The 23,158-nt window shown below is 38.0% G+C and overlaps 2 protein-coding genes across 3 annotated transcripts in view; one reads left to right on the top strand and one right to left on the bottom strand.

The window, feature by feature from the left end:
* The window catches only part of LOC136438396 (F-actin-uncapping protein LRRC16A-like), a 43,143-nt gene extending 41,204 nt beyond the window's left edge, over positions 1–1,939 (top strand). Inside the window, exon 45 of the mRNA XM_066433166.1 lies at positions 668–1,939. Coding sequence (XP_066289263.1) covers positions 668–822 — 155 coding nt within the window. The 3' untranslated portion in view covers positions 823–1,939. The remainder of the gene's footprint in view (positions 1–667) is intronic.
* A 6,763-nt stretch (positions 1,940–8,702) lies between these two features.
* LOC136437876 (multidrug and toxin extrusion protein 1-like) lies at positions 8,703–23,062 on the bottom strand. Of its 2 annotated transcripts, none has more exons than XM_066432446.1 (18): positions 22,982–23,062; positions 20,398–20,536; positions 19,724–19,825; positions 19,219–19,287; positions 18,637–18,685; positions 18,087–18,186; positions 17,283–17,325; positions 16,727–16,771; positions 16,098–16,195; positions 15,679–15,776; positions 15,368–15,481; positions 14,353–14,420; positions 13,909–14,017; positions 13,409–13,484; positions 12,674–12,743; positions 11,999–12,131; positions 11,376–11,591; positions 8,703–10,906 (listed from the first exon to the last, which is right to left on the bottom strand). In XM_066432446.1, the coding sequence occupies exons 2-18, from the start codon at positions 20,482–20,484 to the stop codon at positions 10,245–10,247; spliced, it is 2,139 nt and encodes a 712-aa protein (XP_066288543.1). In that variant the 5' UTR covers positions 20,485–20,536; positions 22,982–23,062; the 3' UTR covers positions 8,703–10,244. The 2 variants fall into 2 exon arrangements, with proteins under 2 accessions (XP_066288543.1, XP_066288544.1); XM_066432447.1 differs by lacking the exon at positions 22,982–23,062 and adding an exon at positions 21,514–21,558.
* Between the last annotated feature and the right edge of the window lie 96 nt (positions 23,063–23,158).

Raw genomic sequence — 23,158 nt, 5'->3', positions numbered from 1 at the left:
AGCAAACTTGCAAAGGGATCGATGACTGCCATTGTTTCTAGACTGACTTTAGAACCTTGACTTTAGTTCCATGGAATGCAAGCACGTAGAATTCACAATAATCAACTACAGTAGGCACGTTTTGTAATTACTTTATAAGCCCATGCCATGCAAAGCAGATACGTGTATACCTACTAATTCTGTGAAATTCAATGCAGAACTGTCCATTCCCCACCCTACACTTCACATGTGCAACATGACGTCATTCATGCATCGTTTCTCCTCCATTGTGATGCAGCTTCCTCTAGACAACCAACATCTGCAATACTTCTCGGTAGCATTCGTTCCCATAAAATACTTCTCACATCTATGTACATGTACTTTTCATTCCCACAAAATACTTCTCATTTTGCTTCAGTCAATTATGTAGTTTTCATTCCCATGAAATACTCCTCATTTTCAATTCATGTACATGTAGTTTTCATTCTTATTGAATACTTCTGACTTCTATTATACATATTTTTCATTACCACAAATTTTTTCACAGCTTACATGTCAAGAAAAACTTCTCATGTCCAATTACATGCAGCATTTATTCCTTGCAGAAATACAATGTACAATGTAGTTATTTGTCCATGGAAGCACTCCGCCGGTAGACTTGACAGTCAAAGGTGTTTTCTCTCCTCAGCAGAGGTTCCTGAGCCCATGGGTATCCCCAGGTCCCAGTCCATGGACAGTGCAGACAAACTGAAGCCAGCGAACGGCGAGAACAACGAGAAAGAAGAAGAAGCAGCAAAAGACAACGAGAAGAAGGAATCTGAGGAGACTCAAGTCATGGTGTAATGTACAAACAGATGGTGGTGTAGTATTATTAGTAGACAGAGTTGTATCTAGTCTATCTTTTTTGTTACTTACTTTCTGCAGAGTTATACTTTATACAGTAACAGTTGCCCCACTTTAGTACAGTCTCTAGTATAACTCTAATGTATATCTTAGTAATAGAATGTACCTCATAAGTACATTTAAGGGCCAGGCTATCACTCATTTGTTGATCTTTGCTTGCTGGCTTCAGAAACACCAAATCTAACTGCCAGGAGCAGTGTCCATTTTGATGTCTTGAAGTTTGAAGTCTTTTGTCTATTTCCTAAATTCTGGCCTACTGGTTGGAATGTGTGATGATATTACACAGAAGTTGATTATTGTATTTGATGAGTTACATTTTTGTACTTTCAACTGATAGTAGCTCAACATATATAGCATACAATCATAACACTATACTTTTTAGTGATCTGGTTTCAAGTTATTGTGTGCTACAGTCATACCTATCAGTAGAAACCAATCAAAGGGCTTGAAGAAAATATGGTCACAGTTAGTAGACAAGTGGCCACTATAGACAGGATTCTTCATTACTGCTTGGGTCCCTTGGGAAAACAAAAGGTACAATTATAATAATAGACCTTTTAGGGAGGTGGTCACTAGACAGTACAGATTTGACTGTACCTTTTTCAACATAATTACTGCAGACAAAAAGCAAATGAATCCCTTATAAAAAAAGTTATATTACTTTATATTAAGATTTTGTAAATACATTATTTGTATATTCTACCACTGTCAGTGGATTTCACATTATATGCATTATCATTGTTTAATATCATAAGATTTACTTTAATGTTGTGGAAAAAATCACTATGCAGAAATGGTTATCACAGAGTGAGCAAACTTAGATTTAGATGAATATTATACATGTAGTATGAATTACAAAACTATTGTGTATTCGGTTCTACACACTACTACTTAAAGGACAAATACTGTATGACTAACAGATTTTATATAGTTGGGAAGGGCTAATAGTGGTAAATGATATGTTGATACCAACTTATAGGTAAACTACTTGCCGGGTTCAAGTTATGCTTAGATTTGGACAAAAACTGGAGTAACAAGACAGTCACTGCATTTTTGATTGTAAATCTGTGAGAAAAAAAACAGGTGTATCAATTGTTTTTTTTGTCAGATAAATCTTGATTCTGAAATAATAAGGTGTAGAAATAGGAAATCTATATAGTATACAGATTCTGTATATTATCCAGGATATCATTGTGAAGCATTTTAAGCCCCTTGTTTTGCTGCCAGTTTGCACAATTCTTTCTGTTTGTTTTGTTAAGACTGCAGTCTTACTGCACAATTGTTATATAACTGTTGACCTGGCTTAAAGTCAGGTTTATTGGATCTTTCAGTGCTATAATGATTTCTTTCTCATAGCAGTATTACATACAATGCCTTTATCAATTCCTGCCAAGGTTCCTTTTGATTAGTTTGCCATTCAGAAAAATGATTAAATCCATTGGAAAGGATGCAAAATTGATGTTCTTGTACAATCATACACTGAATTGTTCATCCTGACAATTTTTTAGTTGATCAAAAATATTACTATCAAGTCAGTCAATCTGTAGATAGTGTCCTTGAAATCCAAAGATTAAAGGTACTTAAACTCATTTTGTAAAATACTTAATTATCATTTATCTCATCTCTAATTTGAGGTAACAAAAGTTGTTTATTCATATTATGGGGTTACATTGTGAAACTTACACAAAAAAACTACAAATAAGAAGTCTGGGAAAAAAGTAATTGTCAAGATGTTGGACTACATGCATAGATAATTCTAGCTAACATAACATGTACATGTATTACTGGATTTTTCTATCCCTTGACATTACGGCAAATTTTAGTTTGGGTTTCTTCTTTTTCAACAAGAGCAAAGTTAACATGAGCATGGTAATGTAGGAAAATGACAGGTTCTGGACTGGTGTGAAATGAAGTAACTGGAAAAAATGATGAGAGATTTAAGACTAGTTGTACAGAGGAATCTATGAATTATATATCCAGAGATGATAACAGCAATGTATAGACAGCATCTGATCATGGCATTACGTGGAAAAACGATGCTATTATCTGTTATGATTGAATTATTGCAGCAAGCTTGGTAGGGCAAAAGTCCTTTCCTTTAATGGCCATGGCACACTACATTGACTTCATGGATGACGTCATTATAGATTTCATCCACAGCTTTTGACAGATTGGCACTGCAAATTCAACATTGTACAACATACCATAAAATGAAACTAGATGTTGCAATTCTCCAGAAATTGTTGGAGAACAAGCTGTATGTGTCGTAAAACGTGATATTGCAAAGAGAGATAATTTTTTTCTCTTTATGTTGTTGCATCTGATTTCAGTATTTGGTCATGAAATCTGTCCCATGAAGTCAAGATTGTGTGATTATGGCAAGGGTTGGTTACATTTGCTATATAGAATGTTTTACACTGGCAGAAATTTGAGGGAATTCTCGGACAGTTCTGAATGTGTTGCACAGAATTGAGCTTTTTTGTGACAGAAATGGATGTTGAATATCCTTTTTGTAGCCTCTCTTAAACTTTAGCACACTGAAGTAGCCATTTGGCACCGAATTCCCTATTGATTACAGAGTTAGGCAGCAGGGAGAAGGTTAAAATCTGACAGCAAAATTGCATGACAAATGTGACCACACCCTAACCAACATGGCTGCCATGAAAAATAAAATTCTTTAAGTGTAATGATTATATAATATGGTGCTGTATATAGAACATGGGAAGGGGTTTGTGGTACTTAACACTATGATTTCGGTGCTGTATATATAAGATGTACCAGAAATTGTGAATGTGGACTAAGGGAATTCACTGGAAATTTCTATTTGTATGGTGAGAGCATTTATGAACTAATTTGGATTCACCAAATAAAACTATATAGCCAAGAATTTACATGTCTTTTTGATGTGTTTTGTGTCTTACTTTTCACCATTTACAAACCATGATGTAACTAAAGGTACATCACTAAATGTAAAAGAGCAAAGGAAAGTTTTCCCTTTTCAGCACAAATTTATTGACGCTGGTCCGTACTATGGCTCTGGTTTGCAGTGTATGGTTTGCAAAAATTACCAAAAAAAACAATTACATTGTAAACTTGCAAAGAAGATTATTATCCATATACACATTGTACTGTAAAATGTACCCAACTGGAGATGACAGTTGAAAAAAACATTTGATAAAAAAACTTATGATACAAAATTTATAAGCAGTAAGTGTTGTCATCCTTATAATCAGATCAACATGGCATCTTATTTTAGTACATAATGTTCTCATCAATTATTCAAATGAGGTCATTCGCATAATTGATATTTATTGATATTCCTCTCTTTCTCAGTGATAGATATATACCACATGATTGAAAGTGCTTTCATGCAACGAAATGGATTTTACAAATTTCATCGATTTTACAAATTAGCTCCTGTTTGTCATAATTAGCACCTTACTATGTCAATCATTAGATTCACTTATAGAATTAGCTATCTTAATACCAATCATAACACATGAAATTTGACTACAAGCTTTCAGTGGATTAATAAACTTTCCTCATTCATTATGCAAATTAGATCTTTATTTGCATAATAAGTATTCAATTTTCTGAAGCATCACCCAAACTATCTACATGCCATAAATTATGATGATCCGTCAGTCCCTGCTGGAGTTATTCGTCTCCAAAGGTAACAACAAAAATGCCAATTGCAGTTCCAAACAAGCAGCTAGGGGGCTTTAATTTACACCACTTACTTCCTGTCCCAGAAGTCCTGTCCTGTTCAAAATCTTGAACCTGGCGCCTCCAGAAAGTTTGGCCTCAAACTTTGAAACTCCGCTGCAGTACCTTAAATATACGCTAGGAGGCCCATCATCGAACTTGACCTTCCTCTCTGACACTCCTACCTACCCGCTAAATATCATGCACAGCCGTCAACAGCACCTCGAGACATACAAACTCACACACGTACAAAGCCCGCTGCAGTATTGTAGGAAAGCGCCAGATGAATTATTTTCGAACTTGACCTTCGTTCCCACTTGACCTACCAAAAATCATGAAGAATCATCAACGCTCGTCGCTTTTTTCCCTACATACAAACACAAAAACATGCAAAGTCCACTGCAGCAGTACTGTTGGAAAACGCCAGGTGAACGGTTTTCGAACTTGACCTTCCTTTGCACAACCACTACACACCTACAAAAAATGATGAAGATCCATCAAAGGTTTATCGAGTTATGCTCTTGACATACATATACAGACCCACCCAGCAGCTGGCGTAACCGAAAACATAATCTGCTCGGCGAAGACAATAAGACTTAACACACGTAGGTACAATCATGGTATGAGTACGCCCTGTTTAGATTTAGGAAAAACAACAGTACCAACCCAAATAAGGTTAAGTTCATTAGCTCTCCTGAAACTAACAGGTGGGCATAGCTGACGTCACAAAGGTGTCATATTATCATAAATCATCATCGTTGGCTCCAAAACATGTAAGATCTTCTCCACAAAAAGCCAAATACTGGGGAAAGACAACAGTAGATATCATAGTACGAATCGGACTACTGATTATTTTAAAGGAGGTTTAGTTCTGAATAACGAATGAGCAGAAATCCATACTTTCTCTCACTTCTTGGACCACAAGTAAAAGTTTTCCGGAGCTACTCTGGGCTTTAGAGAAGAATAATGTGAAGTTATGTCGTTCGTGTCATGGAATGACAGCCTCCCTTTTCGGGAGAAGATGTCAGCTCAAGCGGGTTGGCGTTTGCGAGCCTTGGACGGCTGAGCTGAGCTGTCCTATGGCTTAGGAGATCACTAGTTCTCTATCTGGGAAGTTAGTGTCTCAAAACTAGGGCCCTCCGCGGTGCCCTCAAGGCCGGTCTGGCCACGTCAGGCTGTGTCGCAAGACGTCACGTAACAGAATGTATCATGATGTCAGAATTATTAAAACAATATACAAATATTACAAAAATCAGTCATTACAAGTTCACTTTCCCACCATTTCCCAGACTCTTCTAGCCCTACCCTCAATACAAGGTTTAATATTGTATGCAAATTCTGATATCGTTATTCAAACCCGAGTTTGATTTCCCCAGCCCCACCTACACCCCCGCAAATCTTTAAACTACTTCTACAGGACGCGTCTTTCATTTGTGGTCTGGACACCAAAACGACAATTTGGGTAAATTATGTTGATGTACACCTGTAACACAGGTGAGAGTCGTTAATGTGAATATATTTATTTGGTAAGTTGGTAAACCATGTGGATTGGCCAAATCACATGTATGTCAAATCAAAAGCTTGGAGGCCTCGTATCTTATGTGAAAATAAAAAGACAAGCAAAAACAGAGAAACAGATCGTGGAAGAATATTCTTTATTCAATGAATTAGACATGGACAAGAAGAGAGGACAATAGATGGAGAAAACATATCTACTGATCTTCATTTTGACATAAATACGACCACCATAAATCTGACTATGGAACAATATCAAAATTAGACACATTGAAATGAACACTGTTCTCTGTACAAGTCATATATAACATACTCATATGCCCAAAGCTAAGTCTTCGCCCTATAACTTGTAGAAATACAAATTTTAACGTTTACATGCGTTAAGGTTAGACATTTGTAACTCTTAAGGCCGTTCTTAAAACCACCACACCCTTACGTTTTCTTAGATACACATAGTCCACTTAGCTTGTTAATGGCTGTATGCAAATCATTGGAGTTTCTGACAATAACATCAGAGTGGATAACGAAAATTGCAAGAAGATAAACATAACATAAATACCACATTTCTTCACGGAATTTAGGTGACCTTTTATAAAAAAATTGCTATATACATAATGTACATAATGTGAAATGTACGTTTCTTTAAATGTCACATCAACAATTATTATGAAAGGTTTTATCTTATTTCATTTTGGCAATGTGCATAAGTTATCAACAACACACACACTTCACACTGAATAGTACATTACGTATGCGATGTTACACTGGATGATGCATCTTTCACTTGTGGTTCAGCCAACAAAAAGGCCATTTGGGTAAATTATGTTGATGTCATCTGTAACACAGGTGGCATAATCAATATTTTTGTTTGCAACCCAAAATCACATTATACTCGTACATATCAAACAAACTAAACATGCCAGTAAATTTTCCACAATAAACATTTTATAGAACGTTAACTTCATTGCACAACAATTATACAAGGTACAAAGTATGGTACACAACTATAGTTCCATACATATCAAAGGGCTAATCTACCTAATACAAGAATGTATAGTATGCGTTTAGAATGGGGCCATTTTATATGACTACTTTAGCCGCGGCGACTGTTGCCAGTGTTGGCGGGCTTCTTTTGCGCTTGCCGTCTTATACATTATGTACAAGGTACACAAAATGTACAAGACTGCAAGCAAAAGAGGCCCTCCAACAGTCGCCGTGGCTAAGACTACTACAGCAGCATCGAATGACTCTTAACTGTCCACATTCTGAGTACAAACCTGAGCCTCAACGTTCTCACAGAAAAGCAGCTGAATTTAGTATTAAATTCCGTTCGAAACACCTTGGAGACAGGGAACTCACGTCTGTGGACTCATCACCTGGCAAAAACTTTTTATCCTTTGACCTAATCTCACAATGAAACCTAATATCCATATGTAGTCACGTTATGACAGCCAGACTGCTAAGGCAGACGATCTGAAAGGTTAACTGTTTCCGACACCGATAACTCCATTTGTATAGGATTGCTGTTGGTAGATAAATGTTGGAAAGTTCTTGGTGTTTTCTAGATAACACGCAACGATATATCCACAACACTCTGAGTTACTTCACACCATGACACGGTCTTTCTATTACACGGTTTTGGTTGGAGAATACAAGTTCGCAACAACTCTTCTTTTTGGTGCAATAACGGCTCTTGAAACCATTGTTTTCTTGCTACCTTACTCTTACCTCCACTCTGCACCATCAGATCGTTTCGAGGCACTAAGTATATACAGGCTACACCTGACCGTGGCTGGATGTTATTCATGAAGCGCCGACTAGTGAAGAGTTAAGCTACTGCAGGTAACAACGGTGATCCTCCATCACAAACAAGTTGCACCGGACTGTGACACACTGTGACACAGTGTTAATAAAGCGACGCCCAACGAAGAGAGGAGGTACTTCAGCTCAGGAATTCTCTTCCTCTGTCGATAGCTTATTGTGCCATGCAGCTCCGCTACGGCTCGCTTATAAGCTTGAAGCACACCAGGTCATCCCTACTCTTCAGATATTGAAAGAGTGCCTTTAGTCGATAGAATAATCATACAAACCATGCTACAACATACGTATAGTATACTATAGCTCACATCATACATTAGATTGCCCCCGAAGTGATAGTCTTTTCGTTTTTACCATGTTCGGAAAATATACCTCAACATTACCAGCTGTGACGATTCAAACAAACGTGACAATTATATTTACATTCGCTAGGGGGCGCTTTCATCGATTACACGCAAATTCCCATAGGGGATTTAACTCTTACTACATCACAGATTTGTTCCGCTAGGCAGCGCTTTTAGACCGTTGCTAGAGCCAAGCAATGGAGAAACATTTAGTGCGCATTCCTTTCAATCGTTTCGAGGGTAGGAAACAAAGTGGACAACTCAGGACAAGTGCTCTCTGGTGCAGTAAATAACCAACTAACTCTTTGATGCAAAGTTTCTCTATTTATAACTTTGATCCAGTGTAACGTTAGATGATGGTTGAAAGAATACAAAATGAGGCAATGATTTTGTGAATGACACTATTCTTCCGTTTTCCTTGTATTCATGATATAGCACTTCAAAATGTACATAACGTGTATTAGACTCCAACCCAAAAAAAGGAACATTATGCAGATAACATTCGGCTTGTAAATACATTTGTCGACAACAATGTCTCATATCAATCATAATATATATGTCTTACATATGTCCTTTTCGAATAATTACAATGTATGGTGAGAGCATTTATGAACTAATTTGGATTCACGAAATAAAACTATTTAGCCAAGAATTTACATGACATGTTTTGCGTCTTACTTTTCACCATTTACAAACCATGATGTAAGGTACATTGTTCACTAAATATAAAAGAGTAAAGGAAAGTTTTCAATTTTCAACATAATTTTATTGACGCTGATTCGTACTATGGCTCTGGTTTGCAGTGTATGGTTTGCAAAAATTACCCCAAAAAAAATTACACGATTGTAAACTTGCATAGAACATTATTATCCATATACATGTACTGTAACATGTACCCAACTGGAGATTACATTTGAAAAAAAAAAATTTTAATTTTGCTAAAAGCAGTGGTCTATTCCATTTTATACGAGCCTAGGATCAATTTATGATACAAAATTCATAAAGTGTTACAAACTTACATTACAAATCATTTCAACAAGTCTTGAAATATATATTTTTTTTTTCTTCAAATTTCATAAAGTGACAGTATGGCTTTGAGGTCATAGTAAGTCTTTGGAGTTATCATTGCACTTGATATGCTTATCAAATGTTCTAAAAATTGATCAGTTAATACATGATGAATCCATAATGAATCCATAACATTATACTTAACATACAAATGCACAATATATTCTACTTCTTGAGTGTGTGTATCAATCATTTTGGCTATTTCTTCACTGGGAAGTTGTATACACATTGTATATACTTCCAGCTGGATTCAGATAAGACGTTTCTGACAAAAGTATGATTTAGTCCTGTAATAGTAGTTCATGCAAAGCAATAATATTTGTAATCTTTTTGAGATTTCTTGATAGCAATCACTCTTACTACAGCTACCTGGTTTCTGGGAACATATTAACATATCCCAGTACATGTTTATCATGATAATTGTTTGGCATGTTAGATTTTTGTTTCATGATGCAATTGTGAGTTCCTTTAAAAATTATGCAACATTTCTTAGAATGAATTTACTGAAAACACAAACCAGACATTACAATAATCAAATATTATAATATAACATAAATATATTATACTGTAATAGATAGTCTAAGAATATCATTGCTTAGAACTGGCCTGGGACAGATGCCGTGTATTTGCACAAAACAGATTATATTTTTGAAACTGCTGCAACAACCTTAAAACTTTTCCTGTACTAAAATATCTTAATACAATAATTGTACATTTCAATAAGGAAAACAGTTTTTAAAACATTTAGCACTTACAAAAATTATAATCGTAATGTCCGTTTAAAACACAAAAATACTGACATTTAGTTCTTAATTTCAAATGTCTGGTAAATTAACATTGAGTTGAAAAATATTACATTTTTCTGTGAACACTGAAAGTATTCAATTTCAATTGACAGCTGAGCACAAACGTTTAGGTGAAGTTGGTCTTGAAAAACAAGGTAGAGTTTTTCCTGTCGTGACTGAACACTCTCAAGGACTTTGATGCTAAGACATCAAAGAACGTGCTTGCTGTAGCAGTAACTCTTGCAGTCGTAGTTGTAGTAACTTTTGTAGTAGTTGTCTGTCCAGGCCACACCCGGTGCCCTGTGCTAAAAGGGTACAGCGTAGTCACAACAGAGGATGCACTTTCCACTGTAGTATTACACCAAGGCAACGTGGTGTTCAGAGGTAGAGTACCATTCGCAGTCCACGGTACACAGTCTGGAGGATAGCTGTAGTCGGGATCGGGAACGCACTCCCGTACCACCACCCCAACAGTCAGGATGGCCAGGCAAGCAGCCACAGCCAGAAGTCTTCTGCATAACATCACCTTGAAGGGAAGCTTCTCTAAGCTGAGGACCATGACTTCAGGTGTTTCGGACACTTCTTTGCTAAGAGAACTTAACAGTGGTTCGGTATCTGTTGGTCCTGTTAAGGAAATCTGTGAGTCTGCCCGCTGCATTTCAGACAGTTCTCCGTTGAGCGGTGGCACCGTAGTGAAACCTGTTTCTTGTTCGGTAGATTGGACTAGACTGTTTTGTGAGTGAGTCGAGTCCTCAGGAGTAGCTGCAACACTGTGCAACTCTTCAGTGCCTGGGAGAGAAAAAAGTATATGAATTATATCATACATGTGATATTTGATAATTTCACCATATCTATGAAAATGTTCTCCCATCTCCCTGCTACTAAGGAGGTTTTATAAAAACCTCCTGGCTGCTACCTAATCCTGAAACCAATACAAATTTGTTGCCAAACAACTACTTTAGCATGCTAAAGGTTTTAACAAAGTATTTATGATAATGCCAATGGTTAATATGATTTAATTAATTAGGTTAGAAGTGCAGAAAATGTGGTCATCTTTCCATATTTGTTCATTTTAGAATTGATAATCAATAATAAAAAATAGTCAAGCCCTTTAAGTGATGATGACACAAAGCTAGCATCTAAAACTGAAGCACCCGACATTCGCAACGCTGCCTCGGTGACCGGAGTATTGCTGTATTGCAATTTCAATAAAACAAAAATAAAATAAATAAAACTTAAGCTAAATTATCAAACTTACCTGCCCTTCCCAAAGACCCATTGGGAAGCCTGTCTTCTTTCTCAAGTTCTTTGTCCCCTGAGATACTGTCGTTACAATGGCTGTCATTGTCCTTGGCTTTGATTCCAGCCATACTCTGTGCTTTGAGAGACTCCTGCTTCCAGTCCATACGAGCGATGGTGATTAGGAAACACACACACTGGAAGATGGTGGCTATCCCTAGGCCAAAGTACAGTCCTGTCACGGAACAAAAGGGGTTAGCAATGTTCAACAAGCTCAGTATTATAAAGAAGAAATCTACCAGGGATCTTGCAAGAATTAAGACTCTTTAAAGATTTGTGAATTTAGATCTAAATCTTTTGCAATATTTAGATTTACATCATTCTTGAAAATGAAAAAAGGATCTATAACAAAAAATCAGAGATATGTATCAACTTTATCCTCTTCCCAATGAACAAACAAACATACAAATGCTGAGTGATGCTTTTTTTTCCAACTTAACTCATTTGAATTAATTGGCCTACAGAATTTCAGCATCACCAAACTGTGACCTCAGTCTTTCTTTTATTTCATCTTTTACATGTTATCACATCTAGAGTTAAACCTAAAACCTTACACAACATAGTCTGTGTGAGAAATCAAACCTTTTACTCTCAGATGTAGCACAAACATGAAGATCGCAACAGAAGGCAGACCCAGCAGGTAGAATCCTGTAAAGGTGATGATGGCACCCAGCTTCTGTTTCCCACAACCTCGCAGTATTCCAGCACAACCAGCCTGTAATACACGCCATATAGTTTCATCCATGGTTGAAACAAATGTCTATAAGTATCACAGTTTATGTCCAGTATCTTGATAATGAACGTTAATTGACAATAATTTTAGTTTCCTTGTGTTTTTGGCAAAGCTTCATGAGCAAGCCTTATATTTTAGTTTCCTTGACAGTGTTTTTGGCAAAGCTTCGGGAGCAAGCCTTCAAATACAATAGTATATGTCCCATTGCCAAAAATTGAGTCCATGCATACCCGGAAGTAGTTTTATGGGTTTTCACAACCCGTCTGTTTAGTACCTGCTGTTTGCAAATATACGGACATGTTTGCATTAGTGTCGTGTTATTTACGTTCAGGTAAATTGTCTTCAACCTCTGGATGGATGGTTATGATATTTTGTATGGAGTAATAAAAGTGTTAGGAACATGAAGATCAGGGTTGATTTTGCCCCCCCCCTTGGCGTGTAACCTTGGTACTGAAATATATATCCCTGTTCTTGTGATTCTTGATTTCAAAGGCTATAAGAAATTAGACTATAATACCACATACCTGTACAGTGTCTGCCAGTTGTGTCACACAAACAATGGGTAGCACTTCTCCAATTAAGCTCACAACCTCCCTATAGAGAAACAATTAAAAAAATACATGTAGGTTCAACTGTTCCCTAGCAGGTGACAAAAATACAGGACTACAATATCTTAATAATACAGTGCTAAACTTTCTTCCAACACTAAAGGTATTCACAGATCAATTTTTCCTCCAAGCGCCCCAGCTCGCATTCGTCTGAAGTCTCTCAACACATCCACTTGAATCTCCAGGCCAAACCATTTCACTGGACAAAGTCAGAATACTGGACACTGAGCAGGACTACTTTATGAGAGGCATAAAGCAGGCCATATACATCAGGGCACTCCAGCCATCACTCAACAGAGACAGTGGGCGTTATAAACTTCCTGGCACGTTTGATCGATTGCTGACGTCACGTATCCATAATGACACGTGTCAATAAAGTCACGTGTCTGTAACTCTCGCGAGTTTACGTTCAGCAGTGATTGGTCATTATTGATCCTGAAGAAGGCGACAGTGGTCGTCGAAAATTTGATCCGTGAATACATTTAAGTTAGTGTTGGAAGAAAGTTTTGCACTGTATCATTATGATTACTATCAACACAGATGAGCTTCCATTATGACTATAATATCTGATAGCGTGGAAGCATGTTTACCATAAATTTTTACAGCTTGCAAGTGTAAGTGACAATAAAGCCATCAGACGATAATACTCACTTGTCACTGGAGAACACATAGCCGATCACGTGGCGTGATGACAAGAGAATAATCGTAGCAAAGACGGCATAGCAGCCTGTCAGGGAAGAAACCGTACTTTTCATACGTCACATTGTACATGTCAAGTACCAAATCAAATGCACTGTACATGTCATAAGGAAATAACAACTATTTGTGGTTGGCATAACTTAGGAACTTCTAGATGGATTGTGATGATATTTGGTATGTGGGTAGGTCTTAAAAAGACAACGTCGATTATGGGCCCCCTGGCAGCTTTCCTACATACTGCAGCAGAATTTCCAGTCTCTGTATCTTTTGTCCAGTACATGCTTGCCTATTGTCTTGTTCTGTCAATTACCCATTCTACAACTCTACCATAGGAACTACATTGCATAAAGGACTCTAATCTATACAATATGTTCACATTCACACAGTACACAAGTTTCTATACAAATTGTAATAAATACTCAAAATGACAAAGATAACAAGTCTGAACTCACAGAAAGTGCAGATGCTAACTTTAGCAGCCAGCTTGGCCTGTACAGGGTTTCCTGCCCCCAGTTCATTCCCCACCCTGATGCTAGCGGCAATCCCCAGGCCCAGGGGGATCTGTGGACACCAGGACAGTGGGAAAGAGACAGTGATTTTAGATGCCACCATTGTAATTTGTAGGATCAGAACAATCATGATTAGTCAAATTTTTTGTCATTTCTTTATTATATAATAAGTTGGATTTACCATTATATCACATTGCATATACTATAGCTAGCGATATTCACAAAGTACAAATGTCATTGTTGTGCTGGGCAAACATGAGTGTCAAGTTAAGAGATTTATTGAATAATCTATATACAATACAGTTGACGTTGGAATAGAGACCATGCATTATTAACACAGTAGAGTTGAAGTTGCAATAGAGGCCATTCATTGTTGGTTGTGCTTACCATGTAGTTGAGGGAGTTGATGGTGATAAGAATTCCCTGAGCAGCCAAATCTACTGTCCCGATCAGTCCTAGGGAAAGAAGATGTTTAATTACTGATTGGTTCAACAATTATAATGAAGGTATAGGCAGTGGTTCCTTGAGCTTTTGAAAATCAGCTGGCAACAAGATCCCTGCCGGCGCTTTGAACCTGCATGTGCATACAACACATTCATTACAGCACTTGTCCTTTATGATTGACAACAAAACTAGCTCTGCTGCCAAAGAAACATTCCGTCTAAGTTTTGGTCTTGTTAAAAGGACGTATTGTAACCGGAACATAAAACAAAATTCACTGTTTTTGGTTACTTTTCTACATCATTAGTTGGATCTACCTTATTACACTGCACAGCAATATTCATCACCTATGGATGCGACTTTGTAGTGTCGTGCGGTCGTCTCTCGTGTACGCAATCCCCACCAACGCTTGACTTGTCCGCCATTTTGTCCAACATTCCGGCGAACCACCGAACACGCGATCGAACACGCGATCCTCTGAAGTTTGTTCACTTGTGGTGATTTTCCTGTGACGTTCAAACTCCGACCGCAATGGTCGATTCGTCTATTTCTTAGCGTTCTACGCTGGCTCATTTGCATACTAGTATTATAAAACGGGGGCCACTAAAAATATGCAAATAAGCCAGATTTTGTGCGTTTTGCGTTTATCGAAAGACGGGAATATGTTGGAAATAAGTTACTTATAAGTTTAGTTTTTTCCCACAAGATTCTACAATACGTCCCTTTAAGGTCTCAATCTTCCGGACAAAAACATGACGTAAATATGAAGAGGGTCAAAATCTCAATCAGTGGAAGAGTAGTCGATGTAACACTGTACAGGGCTCTACATGTAATATGTAGCCTCTCCCCCACAGTGGCCTGGCCAGTGGAAGGACTGTTATAGAAGCATGAGTAGTCAGGAAAGTGGAAGAGTACCTATATATATAACCTTTATGTTAAAACATCATAGTTAAATACTTACCAGTGAGGAGGGTTCCTATCTCGTAGGTCCACCATTCCAGACACACCATGAGCAGACCTGCTACAGCCAGTCTTGTATACACCCCCCACTCCTGTAGACAGTCACTTTTCCAGCCTGCAAATCAATCAATCAATCAATCAATCAATCAATCAACCGATCAATCAATCATTTTTCCGTACATACGCTCCCAACTCTTGATATACCTATTCTATAATTCAGAGTTGAGAATGACAAAATTAACGGCATATTACTAGATATATCCAAGTAGGTTTCAGGCCTCCTTGATATACACAAAAGCAAGGGTGCAATACCTGGCCAGGTCTGTAGGTGGAGCTTCCGCACACGTATGTACAAAAACATGAAGAAACACAGAAGATATTGGGTGACCCCAGTTGCAATAGCAGCTCCCCTGGAAAACAAATAAGACTTGGTAAACTATTTCATTTCAACCCCTGTGTCAGGGAACCCCGCAGCAGTATAATCTAATACTGGATATTACTACTACTACTACTACTAAGTTACTTGAGAATCCTAACCATACTTAACATTTTCTCAGCCTTTACATGTATGCGTTAACTCTCAAAGACAATTGGTAGATCTAAGTTGTATCTAATTTGTCAGAAATTGTGCAAAACTTTGCTCTAATGTACCCCACAAGTTTAAAGAGGGGGAAACCCTACCAACTGAATATTGGACCTTTTTGACTTCGAGTAGATGGCATGATACTCACCGAACTCCCCAGCCAAAATACGAGATACAGAGGTAGTTGGCAGGAACGTTAAGGATGTTGACAGCAAGGTTGATAAACATTGCAGGATAGACAATACCCTGTGAAAGCACAGGTAGATACACAGAAAGTCATCGTATTCTCCAAGCCTATCACTTTCTGAGTACTTAATGGCACCAATGAAACCAAAATACAACGTTTTCTTACTATATCTAACAACACTACAAACAAAAGATATTTAGATATTAAAAGATACTTTAAAGAAAACAAGATATAATATCACGACAGTAAGTTAGGACATTAGATACATCTTTTAAACTATACTCAATGCATGTCTTTATGAATATTCAGAGAAATACAGACAGGTACATAATATCATCAATAAAGAAAGTGGCTATTTTCGATTATTCTTAGATGAACAGTATTCAATTTCTTACTCATGTGCTTTGAAGATTTGGTAACTTGGAAATTTGCTGAAAAGATATGTCCAAACAGATCTCCAACCCAACCTCCCCCAGTATATCTAAACTGTGCATACTTGGGGGTGCTGCACTAGACATCTCTCAAACCCACTATTTTTCAAAGTGGCCCGTATGTAAACTGGCGGATAAATGTTACTGGAGGTTACTCACCTGTGTACTCAAGTATTTTGTTGCCAGTAGAAACAGGAAAACTCCCTAAAACAAAGACAATGGAGGAAACTTACTTAATAAAGAAACATCCAGGACACCTGTCCTAAAACAAGTGCCTCAAACTCATGCTTTTGTTGTTGTTTTCTTTGCTACATATTGTAACAATTTTCTGCATAAAAACTGAATGAAATGAATGTAAAAATACATTACATAGGAACAGAAACCTACATTTTGTACATAAATGTTTTATAAACAATGGGGCTATTGAACCATGGACCCAAGCAATTATCTACTAAAGAACGGCACTATGCACTTTCAAAAGTTCCAGATGAAACTGTGATATTATTTGCAACTTTGCCTATGATCATTCTACACTTCTCAACTACAGCGTTCTACTGTCCTACAAGAAATTAAAGCCCTTTGTGGTAGAATTTCAGAAGTTTCTAAGAATATATGCTTGGTATTCTTATCTGTAAAAACTAGCACTGTATTGTGTATGACATAAAAAGGTTTAAATGACATGATTGTCAATGTATGATACAAAAGTGCTACTCACTGGTAGAGCAGGGATGAATAAAGTCACAAACTCCCCTGCGAGTCTGAAATGGAACAAAACAGACATTATTTGACTGTTAATCTACTTAAAACTAATTGTTTAATGAAGTATGCATTAGGACAATGAATTATTGCAGAGATGGCTTGGTTAAACAATGCCAAACAATATCAAGGCAGGCACCCTTTAAGTTAGAATCAAAACATTTTTTGTACTAACAAATGATCTATAAGAAAAGTTAAAGTCCGCCCTTTCTTGGCTGGTGGCACATACAAGGTTTCAAGTTTCCTTCCTCTTCAAGATTGCACAGGTGGAAAGCTTAACTTTTCACCCCCTCGACTTTTTCCCTTGGAACCATCCTATGACCCTCATGACAATACTCCAGATTTAATTGCTCAGTGCTTTGGATATCACTGAAGGGTCAGTCGGAATACCTAACTCAGTATGTAAATTAGCACACTGTGGGTAAGTAAATAGCAGGAGCACTTAGCCATTTGGCTAAGTACTGCATTCCGTTCTGTAACATTCAGCATGCAAAATACAACGCTACAGTAACTGATATTTAAATTGATTGTAGCAAGAAAATTCTTTCAGAAATCAAGGTCTGGAGTTTAGAAATTGACCTCCTTGCAGAAATCGAACTACATTTTCCAATCATGACCTTGTCCAGTTTATCATTTTTGTAATGAATAATTCAACCATTTGCTGTCTTATTGAGTTTGTCCTTAAGCTGACCTTGCATGTCAGAGATTGATGCATGCATGCACATGCAACAAAGGTCAGCAGGGGTCATGACAACGGACTCACCTGGCAACTTCTGGGTCCTGGTGAATCAACAACAACAGTTTCTCTGTGTTCATGTACAGACTCCAGCAGGGAAAACAGCACAGGAGAAGGATCAGGATACCTGGTGGGGAGGGGGGTGCACTGTTATAAAATGTTACTGTTAAAAGGCCAACCACGGTGTCTCTTTGCAGCCAAGGGCTGAATTGCAAAGAGCTTGAAATTTTAGGGGCTAACTCACAAGGGTCTGTAATGGCAGCCTTTTAACACTCTGGTGACCTCAATAGAAATCACCCGAGGTGTTGCCATACATTTTGTAGGACTGTTAGCTTGTGAACCACACAGAACAGGAAGGACACTTACACTTTGCGATAAATGTGTGGTTGCATCTTTTACGTGCTTGAGGTGTTGCTCTCCTTAGAATTATCTTCTAAGATATCAGTACAATAGTACAATTTTCTATCATTCCAGGTATTAAACCTACACAAAGTTACAAACAAAGTGCCAATAACAAGATATACAAAAAGGACATTTACTAGATAGACAAAGAAAACAGCAATCATTTTTCACTCACTTCTTTGTAGAATTATGCCAACTCTCATCTTGTTTTCGGATCCAAAAGTCTGTATGGAACAAAGAATAGTTTTACATCAGTTATCGTTTCTTGTGATTATGCATTAGACTATAGTTTGTGGGAAAAAAATCATGTTAATACTTAGTGTTCAAATTTATTGTCCACACTTTTTGATAATCAACGTCTTAGGCTAAAGGTTTGTATGGTTCACTGGCCCACTCACCATTTTCCAAACAACGACTAACGTGAGGGCCGAAAATTTTCAAAACAAATTGTTTGTCCCAATGTACTAAAGATCGTACTGAGATTGACAGTAAGTGGGACCCACAATGTCACAGCACAAGGCAAAGCTGGTTTTCTAACAAGGTGTGAGACCATGGATTCTACTAGTTCAGTTTTAGAAACCTAGATTTCTGACAAGGCTGACCAGTGTGTGACCTGACAAGAAATTCAAGGGTGGGTTGATAAGATAGATGGTGCTTACTGATATATGGTTGACTACAGTAGATAGTAAATCTTTGTTAGTAAAGATTCAAATACTTTGGCAGTAAAGCAAAGTACAGTAAGAAGTTCCATAATTACCTGTGCCATGAGGGTGTCACATGCTGTTCCCAGCCCGAACCCCAGGGATATTCCTGTCACATTGACAACCTGAGGAACACATAAATGATTATCAAAAATAAGTCAATCAAGTTTTGGCTCACTGAAGAGCTAGTCTTCCACTGGTCTTGACAGAGAAGACAGACGCTATGTACAATTTTTACAGGTTGATTGTAACCAGGGAAATTCCACTAGCTCTTTCCGATAAGCACAATGAACAATGGCGTAATGTCCCATCCCAAGGACTGCAACCCTTTCTGGAAGTATTCATGTCAGCCGAAATCAAACTCACAGCTTCTAGTACCAGAGGCAGGGCCACTAACCACTGGACTATGCACGCTACCTCTTCACTTTGTATCGAAGGTAAAAAGGCCCTTGAAAAATCTGCAAATTTGAAACATCAATAGCATGAGGCTACTAGTATAAGACATTGTAAATACATGTATATGTACATTTCGTTTGTTTATATTAAAGTAAGTATACTTACAGAAATAGCCAGTGTGACAGCATCAAGTTGTATCTTGCCCAGGTGTCCACAGAAGATGATAGGCATCATCCACATGACGTACTCCAGCACTGAAGCCACGGTCTGGAGACAGAGTACACATTACACCTTCAAAATTAGCTTGGGTTACATCAAACCATTTCCTTGGTTCCCAAGCAAGTAAAACTGAAGCAAGAGGAAGACATGACAACTGACACCTTGAATCTGCCGTAGATCTTGTGCCATTGAGAAAGGCACTTTAAAAGACCTTCCTCACTTGACTCAGGTGAAAATATATAGCCTAGGACATTTAAATGGAGGTCCCGCATTTGGGGAGATAGAGCCACACTCCATTAGTCCATGTGCGTCAAAGAACCCACTTACATTGTAGACCTTTTCAAAAAGAGTAGGGTTATGCCCCAGTGTGCGATTGTCCAAACCTTACAGTCGATATAGACTACAGATTCTTCAGCAAGCTGAAGTTGGTAGCCTCAAAACACAAGACGAAGAAGAAATGTGTATATACCAAATTAAGTATCTAAGACTTCAGTTCAGACAGAAGTTTAGATTTGTATGTTAATCTTCCAGACATCAGAAATATGTGCACAGCTCCAATTATACCTGCACTAACCTGTATATGCAGGTGGAATTTTGAGCCCTGATATAACAGTACTTACGGTTGGCCAAGCCAGTCTTGTCAAGGCCTTCAGCTCTCCTCCGAAGCCAGGAGAGAAGACGACACGGAAACAGCGTCTCAGATTCATCGCTGTTCCCTTCTTCGATTTTTTAACTTAAAGAATATGACTGTGTTGCACTCTGTAATGTAAAAAAAAATATGTTAATAACTTATATCAACGAAGAACATAATCAATGTATTACAATTTGAGAAAAATTGCCAAGAATTACTATAAGCTGCTAAAGGACGTGTGAGTGTTGATAAAGCAACCTTTAGTATTTAATTATTATTCATACATCATGTTCTTGTAGTCAAAACCTTATTGTCTTGAAAAGAAAAAAAATTAAATATAACGTTACCACTAGCTACTATATAATAGGCATAAGGTGAAAGAGAAATTAAAGGTAGTACAACACATGTATTGCATATATCTGTTACAAATATGACATTGGCCAGGGTTGTGAGGACTGACTATGTCTTTTATTCCTCTCATGTTATACATAATGTGAGGAGTTATACATAATGTGAGGACTAATGTAAAGTCCCTAGAAGATAATCTGTGCTTATGAATATGATCACACTACAAATCCTCAGCCATTCAATGGTTACGGTGCAGGTTTTGTACCAACCACACTACCACAGAGATTGATATCTTAATTTTTAATACCCCAGTCCTGATCTCCTCCCATGCGTGTCTTTATGTTTTAGGTCAGTCCTGAACTCTTTGGCATGAATCTAGGTTAATTTTTAACTCTTGTCATTTTTCAGCTGTTGACTACACTGGCGACGTATTTATAACGTTATAAATGTAGGTCACAGTTCTGAGGCCTGGCTGGTACCTTAGCTAACGTTGCTTGGTCTGGCTGGCTGGCTGAGTACAATTGTTAAACTTAACAGTAGTTCCTATTGCCATTGTTCTATTGTCACTGGAATCCCTCTTTCTAATAAGGATATAGAGAAACCCGGCTGGCTCTTTCTGTGCTAAACTTGAACTATTAATTAATGAATGGATGAATGAATGAACTTTATTGCAGGACTGGGTCTTGAAACCCCCCTCCCCACCGTGGGCCAAAAAAAGGATGGTGAATCCACAGCGATGCCACCACCGAAAACTTACCTGTCTTTGTTCCTAGTCTTGTTACCTGCCTGTGTGACCTACATATTAAACGACTCACCAGGTGTGTAATGGTGAAGAATGGCCTCAGATCTATTGTTATACTCCTCAGCTGGCCCTGGCCGCGTTTCGTATGTATTGCGCAATTTTTGACCCAGGGCGATACCATTTGAGGCGCGACCATGGGTCGGTTATTCCAATTTGTAGAAAAGGGGAAGGGAGCAACGTTTTACGTAGCTGAGTCGACTGTGTACAGGTAGTATAAACATAGACTGACTGAGCTAGAGAAATACTTATCTGAAGTACAACCAGTAGGTACCCATACATGTATGAGTAATAAGTGATGTAGTGTATTTTAACGTGCTCGAAGCACCTCCTCGAACATGGGACCCCCGTTTTACGTCCCGTTCCGAAAGACGAATGCAGCTCCAACCAGAATGACCTTCCCCGGTCCCTTCTCTTGTAGCGTATATATTTACCGATTCATTCCTGTGAGCAAGGAGGTTGCTAGCCTGGGTGCCATCCTATTTCTACCGGGGCTCCTACACTCGATACCCTCTTGAGGGTAGCGAGTGTAGGAGCCCCGGTAGAAATAGGATGGCACCCAGGCTAGGAGGTTGCTGTGAGTCAGTAGGGAGCTTCAGATATTAACCGCGTCGGGCGTCAAACTTTCACAGTTTGCACCAGGGAGGTTATATAATACCATATAATATAACCCTGTTTGAACGTAAAAGAACCCAATCCCCTCAATCCTATCGCCAAGAGTAGAGGTGACCCGGTTTTAATCACGTACAACCTCCTGTCTTTCCTCCAATCTTACAAATGAATACAAATGTGTACTGTAGAATATCATGCCTGACTCATAAGACCCCCTTGTCATAGTTATACATGTAGTAACGTCACCATTTTCTTTTGTACTTTCCCAGAACAAAAATCAAATTATGATATAAATGTATTCACACAATACATGGGAAAAGGGAGAAATATTCAGGCTTCGTTCCCGTAAAATGTTTACACTTACTACACTGTATGTTTAGATTAAAGAAAGGGCCTCGTTATTGCAACCAATGTATACATGCATAATGTCCTTGTTGCAACAAATCTCCTTGATTTAAGTAAATAGCTATTGTATACAACCTCTTCAGTGCGAAGCTGGATGGCTGAACTGCATGGACCTAGAGTTTACAACTCTTTCGTATGCTTAAAAAAAAGCTTGTTTTCAACACGATGCATGCACAAAGAATCTCCGATACAACCAAGAAGGCCCCGCTTGATGCAACGCATGGTTGATTTCAAACCGACGCCACGATGAGACAAAGAAAACCGTCCCGTACTCCGGACAATGATAATAAGGACAATACATGATTTCTAACCCCTACCTGATTCCTACATTTCATTATAAATATAGTATTACGGTATGATATACTTTGATATTTTGTAATCAATCGCAACAGTGGTCACTGGTAAATACCTGATTTGAGAAACCGAAAGTTGGCTGTCCTCTCAAGAGGTGTCAAGTGAGATGACACGATTTTACCTGGGCAGGTAATTTTGCGCGCGGCTCTATTTCATATGCAAAACAGACATTATGCAAACGAGAATAGGCTTTTAGGATCCTTACAGTTTTGCCGATTCTTTGTTTTAGATA

The sequence above is a fragment of the Branchiostoma lanceolatum genome, chromosome 7 (genome assembly GCF_035083965.1).
Source record: "Branchiostoma lanceolatum isolate klBraLanc5 chromosome 7, klBraLanc5.hap2, whole genome shotgun sequence".
In the NCBI taxonomy this organism is placed as follows: domain Eukaryota; kingdom Metazoa; phylum Chordata; class Leptocardii; order Amphioxiformes; family Branchiostomatidae; genus Branchiostoma; species Branchiostoma lanceolatum.
Note: the sequence above shows the minus strand (reverse complement) of the source record. Positions and strands in the feature narration are given on the sequence as shown.